At 41.1% G+C, this 26,959-nt stretch overlaps 2 protein-coding genes across 4 annotated transcripts in view; both read right to left on the bottom strand.

The window, feature by feature from the left end:
• Positions 1-2,852, bottom strand: part of TENT4B (terminal nucleotidyltransferase 4B) — a 41,633-nt gene extending 38,781 nt beyond the window's left edge. The window contains exon 1 of one of the 3 annotated variants that reach the window (XM_082770216.1): positions 2,097-2,852. In XM_082770216.1, coding sequence (XP_082626342.1) covers positions 2,097-2,662 — 566 coding nt within the window. In that variant the 5' untranslated portion in view covers positions 2,663-2,852. The remainder of the gene's footprint in view (positions 1-2,096) is intronic. The other 2 variants (XM_082770217.1, XM_082770215.1) reach the window with 2 other exon arrangements.
• A 5,743-nt stretch (positions 2,853-8,595) lies between these two features.
• On the bottom strand, positions 8,596-26,953 carry HEATR3 (HEAT repeat containing 3). Its single transcript, XM_082770345.1, has 15 exons — positions 26,841-26,953; positions 25,395-25,567; positions 24,528-24,615; positions 23,332-23,444; positions 21,441-21,550; positions 20,559-20,699; positions 19,485-19,768; positions 18,698-18,788; positions 15,566-15,723; positions 14,459-14,541; positions 14,059-14,195; positions 11,668-11,756; positions 10,673-10,816; positions 10,396-10,572; positions 8,596-9,472 (listed from the first exon to the last, which is right to left on the bottom strand). Exons 1-15 carry the CDS (start codon positions 26,943-26,945, stop codon positions 9,353-9,355), a joined length of 2,013 nt encoding a protein of 670 aa, XP_082626471.1. The 5' UTR covers positions 26,946-26,953; the 3' UTR covers positions 8,596-9,352.
• Between the last annotated feature and the right edge of the window lie 6 nt (positions 26,954-26,959).

Below are 26,959 nucleotides of genomic sequence, written 5' to 3'. Positions count from 1 at the left end.
TACAGCTCCTTTTAATACTTGTTTTCACTATTTTTCATTAAGACTTGTTAGCTAATAGCCTCTTAATACCTTAGGAATAAGTAGCATTTAAAAAGCAAATGCCACTTACTTCCATCACTTTGAAAATGGAATTCAGGGGCACATCTTAGAGACACTCTACCTTACCCCGCTACGAACAAAGGAAATAGCTAAGAGAAAATCTGGGCATCATGTAAATATATGCCACAAATTTGACAGCCAAACCTAGGACAAGCCGACGTATTTCAATGATTTTAAATACTAAGAGGAAAAAAAAATACACACAGTACATCCATTTGGCTTTTGAAACTCTTTCAAACAAAATTCTGCTGTTGTGACAGCCATCGTCTTGAATTCTTACGTACAATTATTAGTTTATATCTCTTGAGGAAGCTCACCCCCTTTTCCTACCCTGCATCTCCAATGCCGAGAAAAGGTTTACAGTTTACAAGAGAGAATGGCGCTTCTAAAAACGATCCTCAACCTTCAAGTAAATAAATGACAAGCTAGAAGACAGACAGAGTCCAAAAACTAACTTACAAAAAATAACACATGGTATTTAGTATGCTTTGAACACGCTGCTTTTAAGTCTTGTGAAGGAAGTCATGGAAGGCTCCAGCGTCCAGTGACTACAGAAGTTAAAACAGCACACTTCTGCAATGTCATTTTATGAATTATTATAACCCCAGCAGTAAAGGTAACATAGGAGCTGGCAAGAAAGTAGGGAGCCCGAGGCTATAAGAGCTCGCCTTCCAAAACAACCAGCAACTTTGAATATTCATTCTGACAGATCTTACAGAACTGCAGTTTTCAGAAGGCACGAGGTCAATGCTTTCTGGTGGGAGGTGGCAGAAGGACCTTTAGGTGCAAGCTGGGCACACAGAAAGCGACGCACCCAAATCATTACTGATTTCTAAAATGAGCTCTTCGTGGCCTCCTGCTGTCACCATACACCTCAGCCATCCAACCCTGGAACGAAGCCAGACGTTTTTGTAAAGGAGAAGGATTGGAAAGGGTACTACACCTGCACATGCCACAGCAGAAATCCATACTTAACAAGTCAAATACACGTCAACATGCTCCTGCCGGGGGGAGGAGGGCTAAGCTATGGGTCAAAGACAAAGGTTATATTTTGAAAAGCACGAACGCAATAAAAAGATAAATAAAACATAAAAAGGCTACAGAAGTTGTCAATGGCATTTTATCCAAGGAATCACCTGTACCCAAAGCCATCCTCACATTTACAAAATGGGGGAGGAGGAGCTCAGAACGGTTTTTGGGTAGATGGGACAGAAGAGACGTGTTTGCCTGCCCTCGATCTCTGTGGGCTCGCACAACGCCAACTGATGAGACCTAAGCTAACGCAAAACCAGCACAGCCAAGACACTCAGATCAGCACACGCATTCCATAGTCAGCGCTCCATGAAAGCCATTAATAACCCCACACCGCAACCCGTAACGCCCTGTGCGCGCACACAGGCTCCCAGCTGAGCACAGGTGCCAGCACGTGCGCCTGCCTCTTCTGTCACGGCTCTAGAAAACGCGCTCCCTGCGTAACCGTAACCGCCCGGTGTGTGCGCTCACTGAGCGGCTCCTCCTCAACTCACAGCCCTGCTGGGCGCTTCTTCCAGGGGAGCTCCGAGCCGCAGGGGCGTGCGGCACGGCCACACGGGCAGAACAGCGGCTGACAGCGCCGTGCCCCCGCCGCGCTGCGGGCAGCTCCCGGCCCCGGCCCTCCCCGCAGCAGGGGCACGGCGCGGAGGGGGCTGCGCACCGCGTGCGGGGACAGCCGGGGGGGCCGCACCCGGGCACCCCCCGGCACCAGGCGCTGCCCCCTGCCCGTCCCGTCCCGTCCCGTCCCGTCCCGCCCCGGCACCTGCCGCACCAGGCCCCGCCGCCCGCTCCCGCACCGCCCGTGCCCGGCCCTGCCCTGCCCTGCGCCGCCCGCGGGGCCTGCGCCTGCCTGGGCCCCGCCGCCCGCCTCAGGTGCCGCGGCCCAGCGCCCCCCGCCGGCCCCGGGCCTCCTCCTCCTCCCCCTCCTCCCCCTCCTCCTCCTCCTCCCCCCGCGCCCCGCTCACCCCACGACGCCCTGGCTGTAGTTGCGCTTCTTCCAGGGGGTGCCGGTGTAGGGCGGCTCGGCCAGGCCGGCCTGGGCCCTGCCCGCCGGCCCGTCGCCCAGGGCGGGGGCCCGGCCCTGCGCGGGGGCGCCCAGCAGCAGGCTGTAGTTGAGGCCGAAGGTGCTGGCCTTGTTGTCGCGCTTCCTCTTGTTGCTGGCGGCGGCGGCCGCGGCGGCGGCGGCGGCGGCGGGCGGCACCCCCCGGGCGGGCCGGGCCCAGGCGGCGGCGGCCCCCGGGGGCGGCGAGGCCTGGCGGAGGCTGCGGTTGTGCTGGTTGTTGGCGCTCTCGAGCGGCAGGAAGTCGGGCTGGGGGTCGGCGCGGGGGGCGCGGTACATGCCGGGCGGGGAGGCCGGGCCGGCCCCGGCGGGGGCGCTCTGCTGCTGCTGCTGCTGCTGCTGCTGCTCCTGCTGCTGCTGCTGCTGGAAGTAGAGGTTGCGGACCCCCTGCGTGGTCTCCCAGATCTGCATCCACAGGCGGTTCGAGGGGCCGAGCTGCTCTGGCTGGAACCAGGCGATCCGGGGATCCATCAAACGGGGACCCCACCCCGGCTGCCTCCGCTCCCCGCGCCGCGCCGCGCCGGCCGCCGCCGCCGAGACCCTGTCAGCGGGTCCCAGCGCTAATGGCGGCTCCTATGGAAGGGCAGCTCCGCGCCTGCCTGATCGCTGCCGTCGCTCCACAGCCCCCGCCCCTCCTGGCGAGCGCGGCGAGGCGGGGCCCGGCCGGGCCGGCACACGCACACACACACGCACACACACACACACACACACGCACACACACACACACACACGGGCACGCTCACACTCACACACCCCGCACACACTCACACGGCCGGGCCCGGCGTAACAAACGCCCCCGGCCCCCCTCAGGACACGGCCGCCCCCGGCGCTGAGCGGCGCTGAGCGCACCGAGGGCTGCCCGGGGAGGCCCCGCTGGGCGGCAGGGGGCGGCAGCGGCCGCCCGGCCCCGAGGAGCCGCCGCGGGGCCAGCCCCGCGCCCCTCAGCCGCGGGCGGCCGTTCCCCAACGGGTGCCCCCCCCCAGCCCCTCTGTGACGGCGGGCGGCCGAGGGGCTCCCCGAGGAGCCAAGGGGGAGCCTCGGTGCCACACGGGTAGCGCCAGCGCTGCTGCAGCTGGGAAAACGCCTTACACAGGCAGCGAGATGTAGCTGTAGGACGTGTGGGCAGCGCCAACTTTATTTTGAGTAGTTGCATACTACAGCCCTAAACCATCTTCAATATCAGATCAGGCAGTAAGCAGGGATGTCCTGATGCTTCTCTGTGTAGTTTCAGGACTGTATGGGACCAGATTTGTCTGTAGGTAGATGGAGCATGGAGATGCTTTGCGATTAACACGATGCATTTCAATTCCCAGTATCCCACGACATGGAAAGTGTGCAAAGAAATGCTCGCAGCAAGTCCTGCTGACACACACAGACTGGAGTTACGGCTTCACGCTGCTGTCCCCCAACATCCAAGAGCAGGACGAGGAGGGGTTTTGTCTTAAGGTACCTGAGAGGTATGGCTGAAGTAAAACTCAACTACAGTGAGAATGTGTTGGGTGAAATTCTGTCTTTGATGTGGCAGATTTGGTTAATTGCTTTGAAAGTCACCTGAAAACTACCATCCAAAGCCAAGTGGAAACTGGTGGATCTGGAGCACAGGAGTAAAAGCTCCTAAGTGGGAGAACTGTCCTGAATAACTGCTTTCCATAATGCACATGCTTGTAACTGCCAGAATAACTGAAGAATATCAAAAATTATTAGCCTCATGTTCCTTTTACAAAGATACATAAACTGCCAAACTTCGAGTCATCAACTTTCTTTTTTAAACACCACAGAAGAAGGGGAACAAACGACTAATAAAAATCCATATTATCCTTACAGAGATAACAGTAACAAAAAAAATCCGGTCTTAAAAAAAACAGTGTGATACTACATTAGATTAGGGGGTAAACTGAGAGGATATTAGAAAAAAAGGCAAAAAAGAGCACCATTCTTGAATGTGGTCAACATGATTTTTAAGTCATGACTTTGAACTTCAACTTACTAAAGAGAGGCAATTCCTCAGAAAAGGCTATTTAGAAACATCATGCATTTTCTAGCTGAGTCAGCCATTCTTCAGTCAAATTCTGGAAGTGCCCTTCACTCTCTAACAAGCAGTGAGGGGGGAGGGAAAAGGCCAATGCAATTTTCCTTAAAAGTTCAAAAAATTCACATCAGAAGGGAAAGAAAACAAAGAATCCCAGCTGAGATTTTTGTTAAAAAAAGGAACACAAAGCCTAGAGAATGTATACTGAAATCCCAATGCATCTCTAGAAGCGGTAAAGGCATTTACATGGCCATGACTCACAGCACCTGGCAGTGCCAGGGCTGCATTAAGACCCTCCCGCGTGTCAAGACAACCACACAGCAGCCACAATAGTTCTAACAGCACACAGATTATTGCGACGATACCTTGTTCCAGCTCACAGGCATTTTGATTTAAGTCCTTAATATAGCAGTAATACAAAGACACCCAGATTCGGCAGAAAAAAGACAAACATCTTACCATATCTTTTGTGTACAATTCTCAAACTATGTTTTTATGTGGTCACTGAATTATGTCTGACACACTGCCTCTCACAGAAGCGAGGAGCTTAGGAAAATAATACAGAAACAAAATGAAGTTAGAGCAAAGTGATTTAAATACATGCTGTTTTTCCTGGAAAGTACAGAAGTTAAACAGTTTGAATTTATCTGGAGGATAGACAAAAAAACTCCACATTGCTCGGTAAAAGCTTCTTCAGACAGAAAGGCCCACCATGTTTCAGCCCTTGTGGATAAACTTCAGGTTCCTTAATCTGCTGTGACTGTCAGAGTTTTTATTTTCTGCCAATTATTTTAGCGTATTCTATCTTAACAGCATGTCCAGTGCAACTATATTTAGATTGTTTACTCAATTCATCTGTGCCAGAAAAGAATCATTATATTATTTTCAATTACAATTACCATTGCCTGAATTTGAATTTGCAACAGCAAATGTAAGGCTAGATGTTTCTTTCCAGTCCTCTGGGAATGCTTTTACTGAAAATTACTCATTAAGGAAACAGAACTTCAGTTTCTAAGCATTTTTGGTTGGTTGGTATATGTTAATATTCCACAAGATATGTGTTTCATTTATTGTACTTAAACTACAAAGTGATTTCAAATTAATTCGTTCTCACATTACAGTTTTCATTTTATAATTTTACTGTGCTCTGATTATTTTTTTTTCCCCTCACTCAAAATACAAATGTAAAACCAAGCCAGATAGTACTGGCTAAACTTATTCTTGTTCCCCTACAGAGAGGATCTTTAAAATAAAACATAATGCAAAAAAAATACCCCCAACGCAGAACATCTGAATGCCAAGGCATGACGTATAAAAAGTACTTCACAACAAATGCTTATTTAAATCTTATCTCGTTTCTTTGCATAGAGGGTAAAAATAAAACCACACAGCAAAGATAACTCCTGATCTACACAGATGGAGATTCAACTTTTTGCAGACTGCAAAGAGGCCAAAGCAGCAGCGAGTGCCACCTGTCCCACTGCTTCTGAACAGCAAGGGAAAGCAGACAGCCCCTCTTCCTTTCCAATCATACTTAACACCATAGACTGACCTAATTCAGCACTTACTAAGGCACGAAATCTCTCTCCAGAGGCAGATTCTGTTGTGCTAGGTGTCAGACAGGGAGACAAAGCAGCAGTCCATACTTTGAAAGAACCACAGGTTTTAAATGGAAGCACAGACAGATGATGCTTTAGGGACCAGGATAAACAAACCAATTCAGCTTAAGATACCTGTTTTGATACCAGTTTTATCTGTGTGATTACATGAACTGATGAAGATCACTTTCATCTATTTAGCATCTGTTTACTTATGCTGCTCACTGTCTGGATCAGGCCAGTATCCTCCACCTTCAAAGTGTATCAGAGAGCTGGCTTTGTCTTTATAGGTTGTCAAGGAGCTTATCTTCATCTCACACTTACCCTAAAACTACTTAAATAAATCAGTGTCAAAAGAGCCCACCAAGCAGTTAACTTATGCCACATTATCTTTTCTGATGCCTTAATATTCCTCAGCTGTGTTAGAACAATTTTTATAGCCCAAATCATACAGCTTAGTTTTTCTGTACTTGTATCTCTCTTCTCTTTTTAGGCCGTGATCTGACACTTCCTCCCATCGCACATAACTTGCTATTTCGTTGTCTTCCACACTTTTCCTATTCTCTTCTATCTCATCCCTTACAAGTAGAACAGGCCCCCTACATTAGCATCCCAAATTACTATCTCATGTTCGCTCACAAGCCACCCATTAGAGTCTAAGAGCAACTTACACCAAGTTAGTAGCAGGTGATATAGTGAGATTTTCTTCATTTAAAAAAAAAAAGAAACAAAAGCGTGCATGTCAAAATATGCAGTTGGCTAATTTTTAATAACCATAATACCACAGAAACCCCAAAGGAATATGATGGCTCCATTTTGCTATGGATCACTGAGAAGGGCAATAGACTTTGATAAGACTATACAATACGGGATGTTCAGAAATTACCTATAAAAGTTTCTTTAATTAGTGATGAGCTAATAAAACAGAAAACCCTCTTAAGAGCTACAGCTTCTCCTTCTATCAACCCAAACGTATCTGAAGAGCTGTAGACAGAACAGCCAGCCTGCTAATTTTTCCATACCCTCAGCCAAATAGGCCCACTGAAGTGCTTCAACCTGCTCAGATGAAATCGAGGTGAAGGATTATTTTAGCTTTTCTATATTAGTTTTAGTATAAACTCACAAGAAACTAAAATGCTTTTTTTATGTCCTCATTACTCTTCCAGCTATTAGCTTAGAAATGGCATACGTACCAGAAGATAGAAGAAAATACTTTAAGCCCTAAATCAAAGCACTACATCATATACTTCTACAAGTGATACAGTTTATACTATGACTCTATTTTATAATGGAAAAAAAAAAAAAAAAAAAAAAAAGAACAAAAAACCCCCAAGATTTTCTAAGGTAGTTAACTGATTAGTGCATACCAGAAACAAAAACAAAACAAGAATTCCTACTACTAGGAGAGCTGAAGATCTAAATGACAGTCTTTACTTTCATTTGAAGAAGAAAAATAGGGTCTGACAGATCATATTAGAACAGTAGGCTTTCCAGTTGCTGCGTTTATCTGCAACTTTCATATTTGTACCTTAAGAGAACACCACCCCCACCCCCTTAATTGTGCTAATGGCCCCTGGAAACAGATTCTGACCTCTTACTTGATGCAAAACCTGAAGCCCTGACACCTGGGACAGAACAATCCCATGAAACAGAGCAGGCTCTTGACTGAACGATCAGAGAGCAGTGTTCCAGAGAAGGAGCTCAGGGTCCTGGTGGACAACAAGTTGAAGAGAAGTCAGCAGCGTACCCTCGGAGGGAACACACGCTATCAAATACTGGACTGCATTGGCAGGAGCATGGTCAAGAGAACCTACTACTTCCCTCTATTCAGCATTCATGAGATCACACCTGGAGTATTGTATTCAGTTTCTCCATGGAAGTCTTTTCAATGCTTTGACCCCCCCCCTTTTTTTTTTTTTTTTTTTTTAAATCAGGCTAATCTTATACTAACCTCAGTGAACAGCAAGTATTATTAACATTGGGATTAAAATCCACACTGTGTAGTCTTATGCCCTAATCCACCTCACTGCTCTTTCCTCAGCTGTTACACTCCAGCCCTTGTCACTGGCTGCCCTTGCTGAATGACAGGATAACTTTTTCAACAGCTCCATCTCCTCAGGACTTCTCCCGGACTTTTGAGAGCCAGGCCCAACAGCTCTGGAGCCTTTCCAATTGTGCACACTCACTTGCACACTTGCTTAGCTGGCATCACATCACACATTTAATCAAACTTCTGAAAAGTACTAGCAGTAACAGGAATTTCACGCTGTGGAGCTGCTTAAAACTCAGTTTTCACTCCCCCTTGCTTGCATTTGACAAAACACAGTATGTCAGATTTATTTTTTTTTTAAATCAGCCATTTGCAAGTTTTCTGGCCAGTTCCAAAGCCTGCTTTCCAAACTAACAGACTGATATCTAACAAACTGAGTAAATTTGGTGTTTGCTGTTCCATGCTAACACCACAAGCAGAATCTTGCCAAAAACTAGATGTCTATTTTAACGGAGGGAGGAGGGGCGTCCTACTTCAAAAGCCAGTATAAAAAATGCATTTTCCTGAAAAGGTAAAAATAAAACCCCTTGAAGTATACATGTATGAGTATCTTGTTCACAGATACAAAACCAAAACTTTGGATATATGGGAGTGCACATACAGTCTCTTCATGAATCAGTGACATTTTTGAAAACAGTTTCTGTATTTTACAGCTTAAAAGTTTCTATCACAAATATTTAAAAAAAGATTTTCAGCAGTTATAAAATTACTTTAGATAATACCTCAGTATAACAAAATATTTTTATTATGTTTACTACTTCCCTGAATTCAAATTCATCCTGATGTAGAATTACAAGGAAGAAGGTACATCGGGAGACTTGATTTTCTGAAACACTAATCAAACTAAAAACATGGAACTGTTTAAGAATAGCATCCTCTTAGACCAATTTCAAGAGTGAAAAGCTATCATACCAAATTTGTCATAAATGAAGCAAACAGTTTCCTCTTTGATAAACTTTACGCAGCAACAGATCCAAGTGCTGATAGTAATCTATACACACTTCCCTTGCAAATCTTGCCATAAGTGCCTGTGCAATTCCAGAAACAGTTAAGAGCAAATGGCAAATAGGCACATCCTGCCACTGCTCAATTCCCTCAAAATAACTTCAGTGTCCTGTTCCCCCCACCTTGATCTAGGGCATATCTGACAATATTCTTTAAATTACTTTTTCATGCAATTGTACTTGTCCACCAGGATACATGACAGTTTCTAAACAATGACAGTGGTGCTATTTACAGATCTCAGGACTGCAAAAGCACATTATTATCACTGCTAACATTTAATCTCAAAGTATGCTATGCATTTTTATGCTGTCGTGACTTACATATTGCATCAACCCAGGAGTATAAAATACTGAACGTTTAAAAATCTAATGTGAACATGAAAGCACAAACTGTTCTGCTCAATACATTTTAGAAGTTCAAAATGGTTATATTTTTGGAAAACATTTTGCAATAAGGAAACCTTAAAGTTCCTCGATGTTTCAAGTTGGGTTTTTGCCTAGCGTCTCCTGATATGCAATGAATCTTCTCAAATTCATCTTCACATTGTCAAGAACACAGAGCTGATCTGTACTACATTGTTCTTTGCCTTCTTTTCGCATCTGCAAAACCAAAAAAAATAATACATATTTTACTAATGGAGAAGCTTTTCCATTAGATCACCAGAAGTTTCTAACAATTGCATGGAGGTTCTCTAGCAAGGCGCGCTATCTGTGCCTTTTGAGAACACCCACATATTTACGTGCGCACATTCACAGCTAGCAAATACTTCTGCAAGTAATTTACAATACATCTCTGCCTAGAACTATACTACTACTGGCATCCTATTTTGCTCATAAATCTGATACATACATTTATTAACTGTAGCTTTTTAAATTAAAGACCTTACACATCTAACTAACCAAACACCTGTAGCACTGTCAAGTATTTATTTTATATGCACACAAAATGTGCTTACTTCTAAGACTACAGAAGTCATTCCTCAGGCTTCATCTGAGTGAAAAATAATGCACTGGAGATCATTTTCTATTTAAGCTGAAGTTCAAATTAAAAACACAGCTTAGAATTTTATCTGTGTAGCTCTTGAAAATACAGCATAATTGAGCAGCAACGGAACAGAAATATCCACCTGCGACTACATCAAGTCAAAAACAAAAGACGTCAGTGTAATTTCAGATAGGACTTCTCTCTCTCCCACCAAATCACCTGTTCTCCAGAGACATCTGAAGGATTAATTTTACAACAGTTTCAGGAAAGTAGTCATTTGGACATCAGTAACGCTGATAGTGTATCACAGATGTTGCAATGCTCATGCTGTGCTGATACCTGAATGGTTCCATGAACTGCAAGGTAAGTACATTTCTTCTGCTTTAAAGTAGGATAGCAGGAATTCAATTATTTGTTTTAGTTTTTCCCCCATGATCTTACAAAGTCACACAGTCCAGATAATTATCCCTCTGCCAGCCCGCAAACCCTAACCCCCATCATGTGTTGAGATACTGAGCTGGCTGCATCCAATGCCTACCCTCAATTTGAACACTGGCTGAAATTCTTTCAGTGCTGGGAGCAACTTCATCTGTACCGCTGCTTTTTCTGCTTCTTTACCATCTGCAAATACATCAAAAAGCGCATCCAAGGCTTCTCCTGCTACTACAAGAGAAGATTCCTTCATAGCAACCTCAAGAAGAAATTTTCCAATCATCTGAAATAAGAAAAAAAAAGATTTTTCAAACAGTACTTGTGAAAATTTAAAGAAGTATCAAAACAGTTTCAGACTTAAAACACAAAATTTGCTTTTTCACCTTTAGTGTTTCAGCTGTATCTTGTAATTTTGCCAGGACACTGCCAGAAATTCCAAGGATGCTCACCACATTCACTCTAACACTGGCATTGCTGCTGTGAATACCAGCTTCGCATAAAGCCAGTAACTGCTCAGGAGTCATACACTGTTTAGCAATGGAGAGGAAAGGGAAAATAAATAATAATTAAAAAAATAAAAATAAAATTTACACTTCCAGGGAAAATTTCAAATATGACATTTCGGTAATCTGCTTCTACTGACCACACAGGTAGATTTGTAACAGAGAAATAGAAATTCCTATATTATAAAAATCACACAAATTCTGAAAGTGTAATCAACAATACAATAAAGTTACACTTTCCTTTTCAGCTTGTTGTTTCTCCCAGAACATAACCAAGGCCATTAGAAAGCTGAAAAAATGGTTCTGAGCCCAGTAAGATTTTCACAAATTTACCTACTAGCTCAATAGCTATTCCTAGCTCATTATAACTTATAGAAGCTCTTTTTCAGTTTAAAGACAGAAAGGACCTGCAGACCACCTAGTATTACCTTTTAAAACAAATTATTTTGCTTCATTTCTATGCTTACCTCATGTTTGATGTTGGACATCTATGTCCAACAAAGATTCTAGAAGAACAATCAGCTTCAACTGGGTGACATCAGGAAATAAAGACTCAGTACGTGTAGGTGGTAATGTAGTAGATGAAATATTTGTCATTATATCCATCTCATCTCAAAGAGACTACCTGGGTTTTTTATTGCTATTTTGGTTTTGAAATACACTTCACTGAAATTTAAGTGTTATGAAGCATATATATAGCAAAGTATTCCTGTAAGGTCTAGGGAAAGTATAAAGTCTGAAAGTACAGATTTTAAAATCATTCGGTGTTCACAATTACAGATTAACTCATGTAAGTGAATTTGTTCCAAAAACATTTCAGCACAATCTTACATTAATTTTAATCTACCACAGCAATTGAGCTTGAAACCTCTTACCTGGGAGATGTTCTTTGATGCCATTGTTTGTAAAAGAGCCCTCAAAGCACTGGTTATGGCTTCCAGGAAGTCTGTGTCTTCAGGGAGTTCTGTCAAAGAATTGAACCCAAAGCCAAAAGTTAATCACAAAGATAAAGGATTATGAAGCAAAGAAATATGAATTCCTTAATTGTTCCTCCACATACTACCACAAACAGGAAGAGCTAGATTTTCAGAGACTGGTCTTTGTAGGTTGTAGCCATTGTGAATTTTTCAATTCAGTATTAATTGCATCTGGAAGATAGATCATAGTTCTTTATGGTCTTTATTTTTAGGCACACCCCTGGTTAAGACATTTGCATGACCTAAGATATAGTATAAACCACCACACTCAGAATAGCAGCTTGAAAACTTGGTGTTACATGCGGGCCGTATTACATGAACAGAAAACCACAAAAGCTGATTGAAGCTTTAGCTGCCTTCTTCTAAGTAAGCTTTTTTAGACACCCAGAAGATTGGACTCTTTCCAACTCATGTAAAGAGCCTGTTTTCTAGTGGTTTAATAACCTTTTAGAAATGTACAATTCAAACACTGTTTTCCTGTTTAACTAAAAAATCATCAGTAGAAGCATCTTCAGCGCATGTTCTGCATTTCTTGAAGCTTTTATTTTCCTCTGTGTTCTTATTTTCTGGACTATTCCAGAACCAGAAACTCTCGTTAATTTAGTATGCATCTCTGCCATCCCCATGTATGCAACTAGATTGTTATGCCTTTTTTCACCCTGTAAACCACAAAATTCCTTCTAATCACTTGTTGGTGTCTGATCAGCTCTAACTGGCAGTTTCCATTAGATAGCATTTAACTATTAAAAATGTTAATGAAAATGGACATGGGCCATTAAGCTAATTTATAAGTATCCTCTGTGTTCAGCTAATCATTTCTCCAGTTTCATCTAAGAACTTTCCAACTACTGCAAAGTAAAATATCTTCATATTTATTTTCATTTCCTGCATTTTGTTTTTTTTTCCAAGTACTGTGCTCTGATCATATCCTTTTAATGTGGCATCTTGATTTAAAAAAGCATGTCTTAGAGGCAGTTGCATTCCAAGCAATAATGCAGTGTCATACTATACAAGTAAGGACTGCAAACACCATATTTGTGGCTACAAATGAAGACACTCGACGGAAGAGAAGAAAACCAAGCCTCTCAAGCTTCTAAAAGACAAGAAATAACAAAGCCATACATATGCTATGCTTCAACAGATCCATTTGAGGAAAAATATTTTCTGTCACTTTTGAGATTTGGCAGGCTTTTCCAGCCTCTAAGAATATCTCTGATTTATTGATGAGCCATACCACTGACCCTAAAAAAGAAACACATTAGTAAAATAGTTTGAATGAAGCAGCCTATCAGGGAACCAGATCACTGACTTGGAACCAGATTTTTTTTTAAAGACTCAGTTCAGCTTCTCTACTGTTAGCAACTGAGATCACAGAGTAAATGGTCCAGCATGAATTACTGGAATGACAGTGATCCAACGTAAGAGATTACAGGAGGTAGTCGGAAATGCTAACTGCTGCATATCTGCATTAGACCAACACAGCATCTCCAGAAAATAATGTGTCTTGGAGGAATCAGGGTGGATGCATTATAGTGATCACCAGGATATACTTGATATTTTAAACCAATATCACTTTTAGAAAAATGAAATTATCCAATTTATTGTCTTCTCCATTCAAACTGAATCACCGTCATAACAGGAAGATAAGCAGCTTTCATATTTAGTCATAAAAACTTTGCTCACTTTCTTTTTGTAAATATGATTTCAATGAACTGTGCAAATCATACGTGTAATGTATGTCCTGGAGACAAGAAGGCTGCTATCTTCCCTACTGTAATAAGAACATGCATTATGGAGATCCTTACAATAGCCACTTCTACCATAATTTCGTATGATTACTAGGAAAAAAAAAAAAAAAAAAAAAGATGTAAAGAAGTTTCAGATACCCTTTTTTTTTTTCATACGGCTGTTTAGGCTAGTTTCCACATTTAAAAGGAAAATGTCTCTTTTTCATGACTTGGCTGATCAATGAAAAATTGCTATTACCAACAAATACGATCACGCAAGCCGTTCTGGTCTCACAGCAAAGCAGGATTCATTTGCTTTAGTGAATTTCTTCTCACACGTACAGACATAAGCCAGCCTTGCATTAGAAGCTTACTTGCTCAAAATTCAATTTGGGTGAACACGTGTCAGGATACACTGTTCTGTTAGCACACTTCCAGCATTCAGAATCCTTATTTTGAAAGGGCAAGGGAATAAATTTAATAATAAAATGGCAATAAAACTTAATGTACATAGCTACCTTATATCTATACAATAGGTTAAGCACATCTTGGAACATCTTACCTGTTTTAGAAAAGACCAGCTGTGAAAGGTGCTGTGCAAGTGACTGAAGTGCTGAAGCTCCTCCAAGACAATCCACATCTGACACTAATAAAATGCTATGAAGACATGTTAAAGCTCTACACTGCACTGTGTTCAGTCTGAAACAAACAAAAGAAAAATGCACTTAGCAGATCTTTGTAAACAAATGTTGAAATACAAAGAAGGATCTTGAATTAAGCAAATAAAGCTGTGAACTGGTGTGCAGTTTACACGAAGATTTGTACCTCCTTATTGAAAATCACTTATCAGATGTGCCATTTTCCAGATCTTAAAAGCAACCCAAAGATGGACAATCCTTCTAAGAATTCTAAAACAACTGAATATACATTAAAAATAGCAAGAGAGACAACGAAATTCCTACTTTTTAATTAATGGTTTCCAAGACGGATTGTGCATACAGATGTCTAGAGCAACACTGTTCGGAAAAGCAGTTTTTTCAAGAATCTGGGGAGGGGAAAAAGAAAGGTTTAGCAATAAAGCTTATTTATTTATTTAAGTGTGGGGAGGGGGAAGACCAAAGTTTTAGCTTAATGTCAAACAGATACCTCAAATCCAAGTATTTCATACATGACTATCTTCCAAGCTTTGCAGGCAGCAAAGGTCTCACTTGCTAAAACTGCCAGAATCTTCCTCAAACACTCAAACAGAGCAATTACACACTGGTTCATCACAGCATATCTTAAGTATCTAACTATACTGAACAAAATGTAATTTTCTAGGTCTCTGCTATATCTATTTATTTATTTAAATCTTTCTTCTCACAGATTCTGTTTCAGAACTTTCATATAGCTACAAATCTAAAAGATCTTGACATGAATCTTAAGTCTGCTTGCTATAAAGTGCAAAAAACCCTGAATGTTTTTACCTCAAGTCTCGTGTCACAATTCTATCACGATGTTGAACTACCTTATTAACTGATTCAAGTCAGGAATGTTATCTTTACAACCCCAGATAAGAATGACCAAAACAGTTCTGGAACAAGAAAACCTGCATTCTTGTTGGTGTCAAATACTGTACCCCACGTATAAAATTGAGTGAAAGAGGAACTTGTCATTTTTCAGTGCTGACTGCTGTTGTTCACACAGGTTACTTCTATTTGCCTTAGGTAACATGGAAATTTGGCACCCAAGCTCCTACTCAAAGTTCCCTTTCTTTTTTTTTGCAAGTCATCTTTCCATGTGCAATCAAGAAATAGCCACTGTATTTTGGAAAAGCCAAATTAATTAAAAGACAAAACTGCAAGACTTCAGAAACAAAAATGTTCCATTCCTACTTACGTTATTTACGTCAAGACAATTAATGTAATGATGCTACACCTCTAGGACAACAGAAAAAATAAGCTAAACTGTCTTCAAAAAAAAATGTTCCTCTTCTTCAGATGGACTGGGATAGTTTGTCTGCCTAACCTGGGATACAAAACAGGCACAAATCCAAGATTGTACCATGTGTTGGAAACAAAAGACGATACCTTCTTTGGAATAAGGTTGTTCAGAAATGCTGAGTGAACCTCATCAGAGAGGCATAGGGGTGACATCAGCAGCCCACTGCCCTCATTGTAAGAATTTTCCATAAACAGGTCACTTTCATCACTGCTGGAGAGTTCTTCCCATTCATCATCGGAGGGATCTGAAAACAGAAGAGAGACTTGCAAATGTGACAGTACTCATGCAATAGGTACCCCACTTCTGAATTATACTTGGCTCCAGCTCTTGGTTTAAGAGTCTTAAGTTCTAGTGCTCTAACAAACAGCACGTAACCCAAGAACCATTAAGCAACAGGTATAAATACAGAACCACTTTTGCTTAAATTGTTTTATTTAAAAAAATTACTCATTTTATATTCACTCAGGGAACAAGTATTCTTATCAAAGTGGTTCTCCATACACAGACACCTCATTCTCTGGTATTAACTATGCTTGACTTCGAGATATCAAATAACATAAAAAAGAAGCACTTCATAAGAAACATAAAACATTTACTAAGATTTTTTATTTGGATTGTACCAGTTTACTTTTTGGGATAGATTCAAGCATGAAAATACCCCAGTTTCACCTATTTACAACTTGTAATCAGTTTAAGGTACCTGTTTTTTCTCACAGTCCTGAAGCCACGGACAGATACCCTGTAACTGGATGCTAACCGGACTGGATGAAAATGCTGCTGTCTCTACAGCAAAGCCAGTGAAAAGGAAATCACGACAACAAAGCAAGGCAAAGCAATCCAAACTCTCTCTGTTAGCCATTTCAGGCAACATATTTTAAGTAACTTAAACTAAGTTTATAGTTATTAACCTAAACTGGGTTATAACCTAAACTTATGATTTACTATCCTAGCAGATCTGGAAGGTCAGCTATAGGAAGAGAATTATCAATGAGCACAGCTACAGCAAATCTGCCTATGGCTAAAAGCTGATTTGGCCTGATGGCCACAATCTAAGTCTATCATCTACATATAAACTGGTATTTCCATGTCCACAGGGTTTACACTGATTTATCTGAAGTTGTTTTAGATCTAGTTACATTTTAACTGGTGCAAAATTGGTGTTTACACAAGCCCTAAGTCTACAGGCTGGAACGATCCTCCTCATTGAGGGATGAAAGTTCTGCTTCTATGAAAAGGTCAGGATATTTAACTACTATGAAAAAAATATATATTCATTTCCATGTAATTTGTCTGACAATAAGTTCATGTGTGATTCAGTTACTAACATAGCCATGCACTTTTCCTGTGGCAAAAGGCCAATTATTTCACTTAAAATACAGTAAGAGGTCTAAAAGAACGCATGTCACCTGCACTGTGCAGTGTTTTAAGAACTTGTTTCAAGGTGATGACTATTGTTTGTGATACAAATTAACTTATGAAGCTGTGGCCACTTGATACTATAAGCACAAGAAGCTGCCCATGTTAACACCCAATTCGATCCACCCCCATAACACGTTGGTGTTACTAGTCTTTGCAAGAGAAAACATCATCAGCCCCACTAGAACAACAAACATAAAAACAAAGCCCACATGCCCCTTTTAGTCAGCCTCCTGCTGCTTCTACAAAAAAAAAAAAAAAAAAAGTTTCCAAGTTTTCACCTGCAAAGAAAAAAAAACTAATTTGAAAATTAAGTGACCACTATACTAGCTGACCATGCTTCAGCAAAGACAATGGCAGTGTTATCACAGCTCACAGTGAGCAGGGCAGAGCAGAAACTGGACTCCAGAACATCAGCCCACAACTAAGATCAGGTTTCTTGTAACATTCTTGGAAATACAGGAGCATTTCCAATGGCAATCCTATCTTAACTAGGGCTGGCAACCTACGAACCACAAATTGGACAGTGATGCCAGAGTCTCCTGATTCCTTCCTGTGTCCCTGTTAAGGGGGGGAGCACTTTGTTTCTCCTTCCAAATGCCAGCCAGCACTCAGGAGAACATCTCTTCACTAGCCTAGTTATCTCCCTTAGTTCTTCAGCAAACCAAGTGTTTCTATGAACTCAGCCTAACGGCTAAAGCTATTTTAGTCATCAAATAACTTGAAAATTAAATGAACAGCTGCCTCTGGATTCCTCTTAATTTCTACCAACTATACTTCTGTCTGCCCATGAATGGGTAAAGTAGTGTAGTGAAATACAACACAATCAACCTTACATTACACTGAGTGAATGGCAGAACATGCAGCTTATCCACAAGAGATTTTCCAATTAAAGGGGAGAGCTTATGAATTACAGCTCATTAGATGAGAAATGCAGCTATGAAAGGAGCTTCATATACTAGGTGCAAAATTTCCTTGTGCTGCAAGAGAAAAAAAATCACCATTGGGAATATCTGGGTATTACTGTGGATTTTATTATTAGAACCTGCAAGATTTACTTACAAAGCTATCTCCACAATTACTTTTGCATCAGGCTCATGAATTGTATTAGTAATTAAAATGTTTGGTTTTGAGTTTTTAAACAGAACTTGAGAATCACTTGTTTTCCTGAAGATTTGGCATCAAAACTTAAAGTTCATAGAAGAATATAGAATATCTTTTCCTTATTCCACCTACCCACAATAACAGCATTAAAAAAAACAAAAACAAAGCTCTTAAAGGCAGAACTCTTAACAGTCTACATCTGCATTGCTACTAGAGTTTCACGCAAAAGCCATCTCTTCTTCTTTTGCCACATTTGTAATATCAAAACTAAATCAAACCTAGTACATTTCTCTGCTTAAAAAAAATGATGCCCCAGTCCTGTAATAGGATTCACACCCATACTGTATCAGATTAGCACTTAGACCAGACTAACTGAACAAAGAATTTGCTGCAAGACTTTTTAGGAAATGTATCTTCGGCAAGAGAACTATGAACAAAGCCTTCCTCTTTAAATCATATGACATCTGTAGTAACAAGCAAAAAAACATGTAAGCAATAGATGTTATTTAAATGAGAAAAATACTTAAATTAGTAATAGAATTAATTCTTGTGATTCTCAATCAGATGAGGAAATCAGGGAGACAAATCTATGTGCATTCACCCTTAAAGGCTACAACCACCAAATAGCAAACTATACATGACATATCTCAGAAACAAAAGCAACACTAACACTTGCAATGAAAGAGATTCCTACAAACCTTCACTGCAGCACATATTAACAATGATTTCCAAAGCAGTCTGCTGAGCCATCAGTAAGGCTGTCACTTCTTTCAGTTCCCATTTATCAGACTAAAAAAAAAAAAAAAGTGCAAAATTTAATTTTGGAAAACAACATTTCAGTGCAATTTCAAGTACCTAGACTGTCAGTGAAAAATACTACCCAGCCATTTCCTCTTCTCACACCCCCACCAAAGCTTTTTAAAATGAGCTAAGAGGCATTATCTATCATCTTTCTGTCAGATGTTTCAGATGACCAGCTGTACTAGGGAACAAATTTTACTTTTAAAAATGCCATCTGCACTAAAATCATAACAGAAAAGACTACTAACATGTTACCTAAAGCCCTAACAAAAATATTTATTTCTGTTTTCTTTTCACATATGGAACAGCAAATTCATTTGGTAAACTCTCAGCAATCTCCACTCGTGATTGAATAGTTACAACCATTAAACATCTCGCTCGTCTTATGCAGAGATCAGGAATTTTCTGCGCTAGCTACAGGTAAAACTATTGGGTTAGCATATACTTCCCGCTAGATGGAACAAATGGAAATGTGCTTTCGTTATACGTTGCTCAACTTGACCACATCTGAACAATTTGTGCTGAAATTCTCCGTGCTCACCTTTGAAGTCCTAACTAAAACAGACAAGCCACTTGGGAGTTCAGATTATTAACAGTAGTAGCCAGTTACTCTGGCAAACGCTAGTCAACAACAGCCAGATGCTCAAATGCATTAAGCTCTCAGAGCCAGCCAGCCACACTTACTGGAAGTAGGTCTGAAATGTCGTGTTCTCTTCTGACTTTTCCTTTTGGTATTTCTTCCATGTCATCATCTTCACTTACAGCACAGTTGTCTATAACATCACTCATGTTTTCCTCAGTTTCTGCCTCTGCAGCAAGCTTTAACCTGTTTTTTTCAGCTTCATTCATACGAATAATTGTTTCACCAGCATCTATTGCTAATGATTCTGAAAAAATCTTCAGGATTGCATTAACCATGCTTCCCAGGCTGCCTGGTGGAATTGTGTCCTTGATATTCCAGATGGTGCCTAAGCACAAAATAGTTGAAACGTAAAAATGCATTAAAGTGCTCAATTCCCAGCTCTTTAAGAGCCACGTACTTAAACAAGTTACAATACTCAGTGCTTATATTTCAGTATGAAACTTCAAGTCCTTTCTCCACAGATTTGCATTTTTTCCTGTTTATATCTGTAATAATGTCCAGATCATAAGCTCAAGTAAACTCTAGCACATAAGAATACACGCAGTATTTTTAAGGAGTAACCTTGATGACACTTTTGACTTGTGACAAAAAAAAAAAAATCCAGGAGATTACCACATTTTAAGGACTCTCAAAATTAAACTAATTTATTCCATTTCCATATTAAAAATCACCGTAGTTAAGCATTTGAGGTAGAAAGGATGATGCAAGACATAAAACATGAGGTAAACAGCTTATACCTGTTAAGATCAAAACAATTCCTGTACTATTAATTATTGACTCATTTTACCGGTGAAAACCAAACGAACCTTCAAAATGGGTTATCATGCTGAAGAGGTACCAAATTCAGAATCAAGCAGTTGAGACAGTTCTTAAACTATCTACAGATATTTGGAACTATCTTTCCCTCCAAAACACCACAGAACACAAGCCCAAGGGGCAGAAATAACCTTATGAACTGTCTATACAGGTTTTGCTTATAGCTAGGTGATAGCACAGTACCTCAACTGGGTATCAAGATGATAGCAGATTAAAAAACTAAATCTCACATCTTTCCCACCCTCTATTACTTCCTGTGCTGTCCAACACAAAAGAACGAATGCCCTCAAACATCATACCTGCTATCAGTGTTCTCAGAAGTACGTGCTTCATTGTGGTCTCTGGACACAACATCACAGTTTCCAATACTTGCTGTGCAGAGGCATTGAATGAAGAAAGAAGATCTGGATTATCTTCCGTCACTGCCTGTAAGCAGTTAGCTGTAGCGAACAAAAAAAAAAAAAAAAAGGTAATTCACAAACCCAATAGTAGCTTTCAGTCTCTTAAAAGAATGCACTGTACTCCTAAAAGCTGGAGTAATTAAATACAAACAGGAAAAAACCTGTGCTGCAGCATCCTATTGTAATGGTATAACACTGTCCTTCACAAATTGTTTTAGATTAACAGCCATCCTCCAGCAAACCTGTACGTAATACAGGAGAGAACAGTACCACCACAGACACAGGACTAGCTGGATCAGTTCCAGCTACATACAATTCAATTTCTCTGCCATATACTGATTAGGAAAAACACCAAAAAACATTCCAAGCACATACACAACCAAGACCTTTATGTAAGACCATAACAGCAATACTACTAATAAAGATATGATCACAATGGTAGGAGTCATTTGGTTTTGTTTTTCAGATGGCCTATGTACTTTGCTCTAACAAAAAAAAAAAAAAAAAAAAAAAAGACATCCTCATCCTCCCTCAACTATTTTCTTTCCACATTTTTTTTTTCTCCCATGTAACAATCAATGCTCCATTCCCCTTCAGATTGAAAACAAAGAGAAAACATGTCAAATTCTAAGTGATGTACTGTTCAGGAAGGAATTCAGTCCTATATTCAGTGTACAGTTTAAGTAACAGGTGCATTATGCAATCAATTTGACATCAGTACTACATTCAGATCGTAAAGAAAAAATATCTTTAGACCTTTATCTTCTGTTTACCACTTACCAACTGAAATAGCCAGGTCCACATTTGTGGAAAATTTCTTCATGTAATGTAACACAGCCTCCAAACACCCTTCTTTAGTGAATATGGACACTGCTGTACTGTTGCATTCACTAATGCATAAAAAAAGGTCAATAAAATACTTTTCCCAGGAAAAAAAAAAAAAAGTTATTGTAACAACATCTTAAGTAACATGTACTCAGTATTTCTCACATTTATATTTTTAAAACCTACCTAAGAATTACACTTTAGCCAAAGAGCTGCCCCTCATTACTGAGGTTATGGTCAACTGTACATAAAATGGAAAGCGGCTGGAATACCTCTGAGGAAAGCTGCCTTCTGTCAGCTGCTTCCTCATACACCTTATTCAGGAGTTTATTAGCCTAAGTGCATTCTCTTGTGAACAGAGCCAGCCTGCGTGTAAAAGGCAGCTTACAGCTGCAGGCTATGAGCCAGCCCAGGGCTTTCTGCACCCGTGGATGACTTCATCCGCAAACACACCAGTAACAGAAGGGGCTGCTGCCTCTCATATCAAAAGAGTCGTTTAATCTAGAAAATGACCACTGCTTGACATTCAGAAATGCATCTTAAATGAGTATTAAATGCAACATTCACTTCAGTTAACAACTGTGGGATTTGTTTTTCTTCTAGCTTCCACAGCCATTTCTGTTTTTAACCAAAACATGAATGCAAGACAAATTCTAGCTAGAACAGCATTGGACCTGACTAGCTACAGCGTTCTTACAATATTTTCAAAAGTAAATTTTTGATCTCATTAGCAACACCAGCTCCAATTTTATAAGTACCAAACTTAGCACTGATGCCAACAGTTCACAGTCATAGCCACAGAGTTCAAAACACAGAAGTGATTTACAGCACGCTTAATGATTACAGTTCCTGTTCCAAAGCACTTATGTCTACAAAGGCAATTAAAGAAAATGAACACACACAAAAATTTAGTTGACTCAGAGTTACAAGGGGTCACATTATCTGTAAGGTGCTGCGCAAGCAGTTTCTGTACTGTTCTACATGTCAACCTCCCCCCCCCCCAAAAAAAAAAAATAAAAAAATTAAAAATAAGGCCTCAAGCCAGCAGCCATACAGAGGCAACTCTATTGAAATACTGTACAGTACAAACCACAATTCTGTATGGAGCAAACAGCAAAATGATGCGCAATTGTTACAAAGCGAGGAGAAACAATACAAAATTCAAGAACTTGTGTAAGGGGTTTTTATCACTTCAATATTTATAGCCATTTCTGTATGAATAGCATTGCTGTATCTCTTTTACCCAGCGTTTCCAATGTAAATTACTAATTGAGCTATTCATATTCTCTTCTCACAAAATCATGCAGACTTTTTTTTTTTTAATCAGTGCCTCAGTCACTGTCGGGTAGTTGTTCAAGTACTTACTATAACTTTTGATGAGGTCTGCAGAGGAAATAAAATAAATTAAAAAAATCCTCTAAAAGCCATCTCCTGTATCGTAGTATGGATCTACAGGAGCTGCATGCAAGACAAGAAAACTCAAACTGTCCAAGTGTCTTCAAATGTGCTATGACAGAGCACATTCAGAAAACAGTATCTGAACTTAGAAGGATCAATAGAAAGAAAACTTTGTCACTCTCCTGAAACTAATTAGCAGCTTTGTATATTTCTAAAATCTTTCACTTACAAATTTATTTTCTATCATAGGGTATTTTTGCATTTCAGTTGTGGACTCGCCACTTATTAGCAAGACATGTAGGAGCTACACAGGCAGAAATCAGAATCTGCAACTGAACACATCTTCTCATGCAAGGACAGACGTTTCTTTTCTGCCTCGATTACCACACTCTTTCAGGAGCAATTTCATTTAGCTCTTCTGAGAGGCAAGTGTTAACATCGAACTTACCATACATTCCACAGCAAGTTAATAGCCTCGTTGGCTATGTCTTCAATGTAATTTTTGTTCATCTCTCTGCATTTCTTTGGAGAGATCTGGTTAGCATCTAGTCCAGTGCTACACTACAACCAAATAAGAGAACCGGGGTTGGGAAGCAAGCCAAGAAGAAAAGCAAAAACTTAAAATGTTTGAAGCAGAGGGAATTGAGAGATCTCTCATGAAGTGTTTAATATCAGAAAACCTGACTAGTTTTCTATTCTCTATGAAAACCGAGTCACAATGGAATTGAATCATTGATTTTTTTTTCTCCTGTAGAAACAGACTCCTACAGTACTTGCTTCGCATTCAGACTTCAGAAACTTTTCACAAACAAATGCTTAGCAATTTTAGAAGCTGAAATGTCATTTCTTGCTAATACAGTGGGTATGCAATTTTCAGCAGTTTTAATCACAAAGGCTAATTCGCTATCTATATTGCTGTGCTTTACAACAATACTATTACCCTTATTTTAAAATGGGGAAGAAACATACAGAAAATGATGGTATTTCTCAAGACTGCTCAAAGACAGCAGGTGACAGAACTCAATGCAATTTCCAAACTGCACTGCAAAACCTGGACCAAACAGAGAACAGGTATTCAGTACAGATTATTCTACAAAAGCAGCAACTATTCAACTGTAAATTTAAGCTTTCATTGAGACAAAATGATTTACCAAAAACCCTCACTAGAATAATGATGCAACATAAATTTTGTATCTAAATCTTGACCAACAGAACTGATTTGCCCTGAATGACACTCCGGACCCAAAATCTCCAGCCTACTTATGCAAAAATCATCCTATGCAGCACACCTCTCCATGGACCCAAGTTAGCAGGTCAAGAGGCAGAAGTAAGCGGTTTGAAATCTCTGGATTGATTTTTATCATGCTTTTGAAAGAGTCATACATATCAAGAGTTGTAGTAGTGTATGTTTACTAGCAAATCCTAATGATGAAAAGGCAATGTATTCTATAAATTCACTTGGATGATATCCAAACATATAGCAATTAACAATCCTAAAGAGGAGATACATCTCCTGAAATATTCTTGTAAAGATCTTGCAAGTATCTTATCTTGAAAACAGATATAAAAAAATCGAACTATATTGGAAAAGAAGATAATTAAATGGCTAGATCAGTTTTAAAATCAGAATAAATATAAACATACCTCTTTCAGAAGTGCAACAAGAGGAGTCATGACGTCTTTTGTCACCATGTCATCACAGACTTCAAACCCTCCACAAGCACTCAGATTTCTGGGAAAAAAAATACATACTTTGGATCATAGTCAGTAGTTTCCAGGAGTATTTCAAAAACCTGTATTCAATGCTTTTTCTATAAAGGCAATGAATGGTATATTTTGCATTAAAAAGGATCTGCTTAATCAGTATCTTTAGTCTTCTACCCCTTCCTAACGTAAAGAACTGAAGTTTGGTGTTAGAAAAAAAAAGATTTATCTACTTGTCTACCATAGCTAGGAGGCTCACATAGTCTAAAACACACCTTCTGACAGCTAATTACATGGTATAAGATAAAATTTGAACATTATCAATTATTACCATTATGTTTCTGTACAAGTAGAGCAAGTTGCAGGTCTGAATAGAGAATGACAACTCAAAATGCTGCTAGTATTTAAAAGGCTACCAAAAAGTGACATACGTGCACTCTCCAGCTAATCCACTACTCCTGGGGTTATCAGGACACAAAATGCCATACCAGCAGCATTCAAGTTTTCTAGATTTCTTCACGTAACAGGTTTTCTTTCCTGAAGTAAAGTTGGAAAGCAATGCATCCCGCTGGCAGCAGCTAACTTTAACCCTATTCCTGACACTGAAGCCTGAGGGCGCCCCATCAGGGCAAGAGAGTCCTCTCTCTCTCTAAGACTTCAACGGACTCAGGAATACTTACACAAAACGGAGTTGAAGCAAGAGAGGGAGGGAATTTAAGGTCATAGCTTTTAACAGGGGAAACTCATTCTCTTATTTATCACACCAAGAACACCTTGTTTTAACTCTGAATGTTAGCAACTGCTTACCGGAGAGCGCCCGCAGCTGTCTCACGAACAGCTAAACTGTGATCCAGCAGCATCGGTCCTAAACACCGGACAACATCTCTCTGCAAAAAGGCTGGGATTACGTGTTTCTGCTGCAGCAGCTTGGAAATACTGGCACAGGCATACTCTCTCACTTCAGCACTCGGATGTTGTAGCTAGGGGGACACAAACAGATCAAGGACAAGGGGAGAAGTAGCTGGAAGTTTTTTATCAAGTGAAACAGCTCATCTGCCTCTCAGTTTGTATACCACAGCACGGTAGCTCCTGCTTTATTGGTCCTGAAGAGAATCAAGAGCTTTCAGCTTCCACAGAAGTTTATAAATCTTCATGTGGGTTATGAGGTTATCTATAATGACTAGATAAATTGTGTTATGGGTGTTTAACAAGAGAGTAGTAGTTCAGACACAGATTTGACGCTAGCTGGCACTGGTGAGACCTTGCATCTACTTTTGTTTACCATGCTTAAAAAAACATGCACAGAACTAGGGGACAAATAGCATCAAGTATAACGGACGAAAGAAATAACACCAAAAGAACTGAAGAATCAAAAAATATGCAAACGCATAATAGCCCTTAGGTTAAAGGCATCTGGATAAAGAATACATGGAGCAACTGTTCTCCATGTCCACAAGACAGCAGCAGCTCGTAGCACAGCAGCGGTTTAGACGAGCTGTCAGAATTGAACACCATGAAAACAATAAACAAGCAGAACTGACTACCTGGAAGGCCATGGGGATTACTGACAACAAAACAGAGAAAATAAGCACCTGCTGAAGAGCAGAGTGGAAAAGAGTGGTGTGTCGTACCCCACAGACCTCCCAGCTCATCCTCACCCATGCATTGGTGTATTTCTGTACTTTTTTTGTTTTAAACCAGCAACAAGATTGTTCCAGAAAAACGAGCAGTGATTTGTTCGATCTTTTCATTCAGGCAAAGTGACCAAAAGGGATTTATTTACGTAAGGGAAAGCAGCTTTTTAATATCAACCTAACGCATGCACAAGGAGGTTTAAGCTCCAGTTTTCACGTGTAACGACCAAACCAAAGGAACGAGGCGAACGAGTGCCTGCAGCCAGCCATTTTCAGCACCTTGCCAGAGACTTCCCAGGGCCGGCAGATGCCCGCCGCTCTTCCCACCCGCACAAAACCCTCGGACGAGGCAGGCGGCGGCAGGACCGGCTTCAGAGCCCCCCCTCCCGGCCCGGCCCGCGCCTCCAGCAGCGGAGCGAGGCCCGGGGGGAGGCAGCGCCTGCAGTGGCGGGGCCAGGCGGCCGGGCACTGCCCCGCGGGAGCAGGGCAGGCACGGGGGGGGCCGCACGGAGGGACCCCGCTCCCCTCCGCGCTGCCCCCGCCCCGCCCCGCACCCCCGGGCGCAGCCCCGGGGGCCTCCCCCCGCCGCCACCGCCGCCGGGTCCGGGCCCGCGCTCACCTTCTCCAGCAGCTCGGCCGCCGGCTCCTCCTCGGGGTCTCCCTGCTCGGGGCCGCTGGGGGCCGGGGGGGCCCTGCGGAACCGCCGCGCCCGGCTCTTCCCCATGGCTCCGCGCCCGC

Source organism: Aythya marila (genome assembly GCF_965140915.1).
Source record: "Aythya marila genome assembly, chromosome: 12".
Taxonomy (NCBI): domain Eukaryota; kingdom Metazoa; phylum Chordata; class Aves; order Anseriformes; family Anatidae; genus Aythya; species Aythya marila.
The sequence above is the reverse complement of the archived record's forward strand: the minus strand, read 5'-3'. Positions and strand labels throughout refer to the sequence as shown.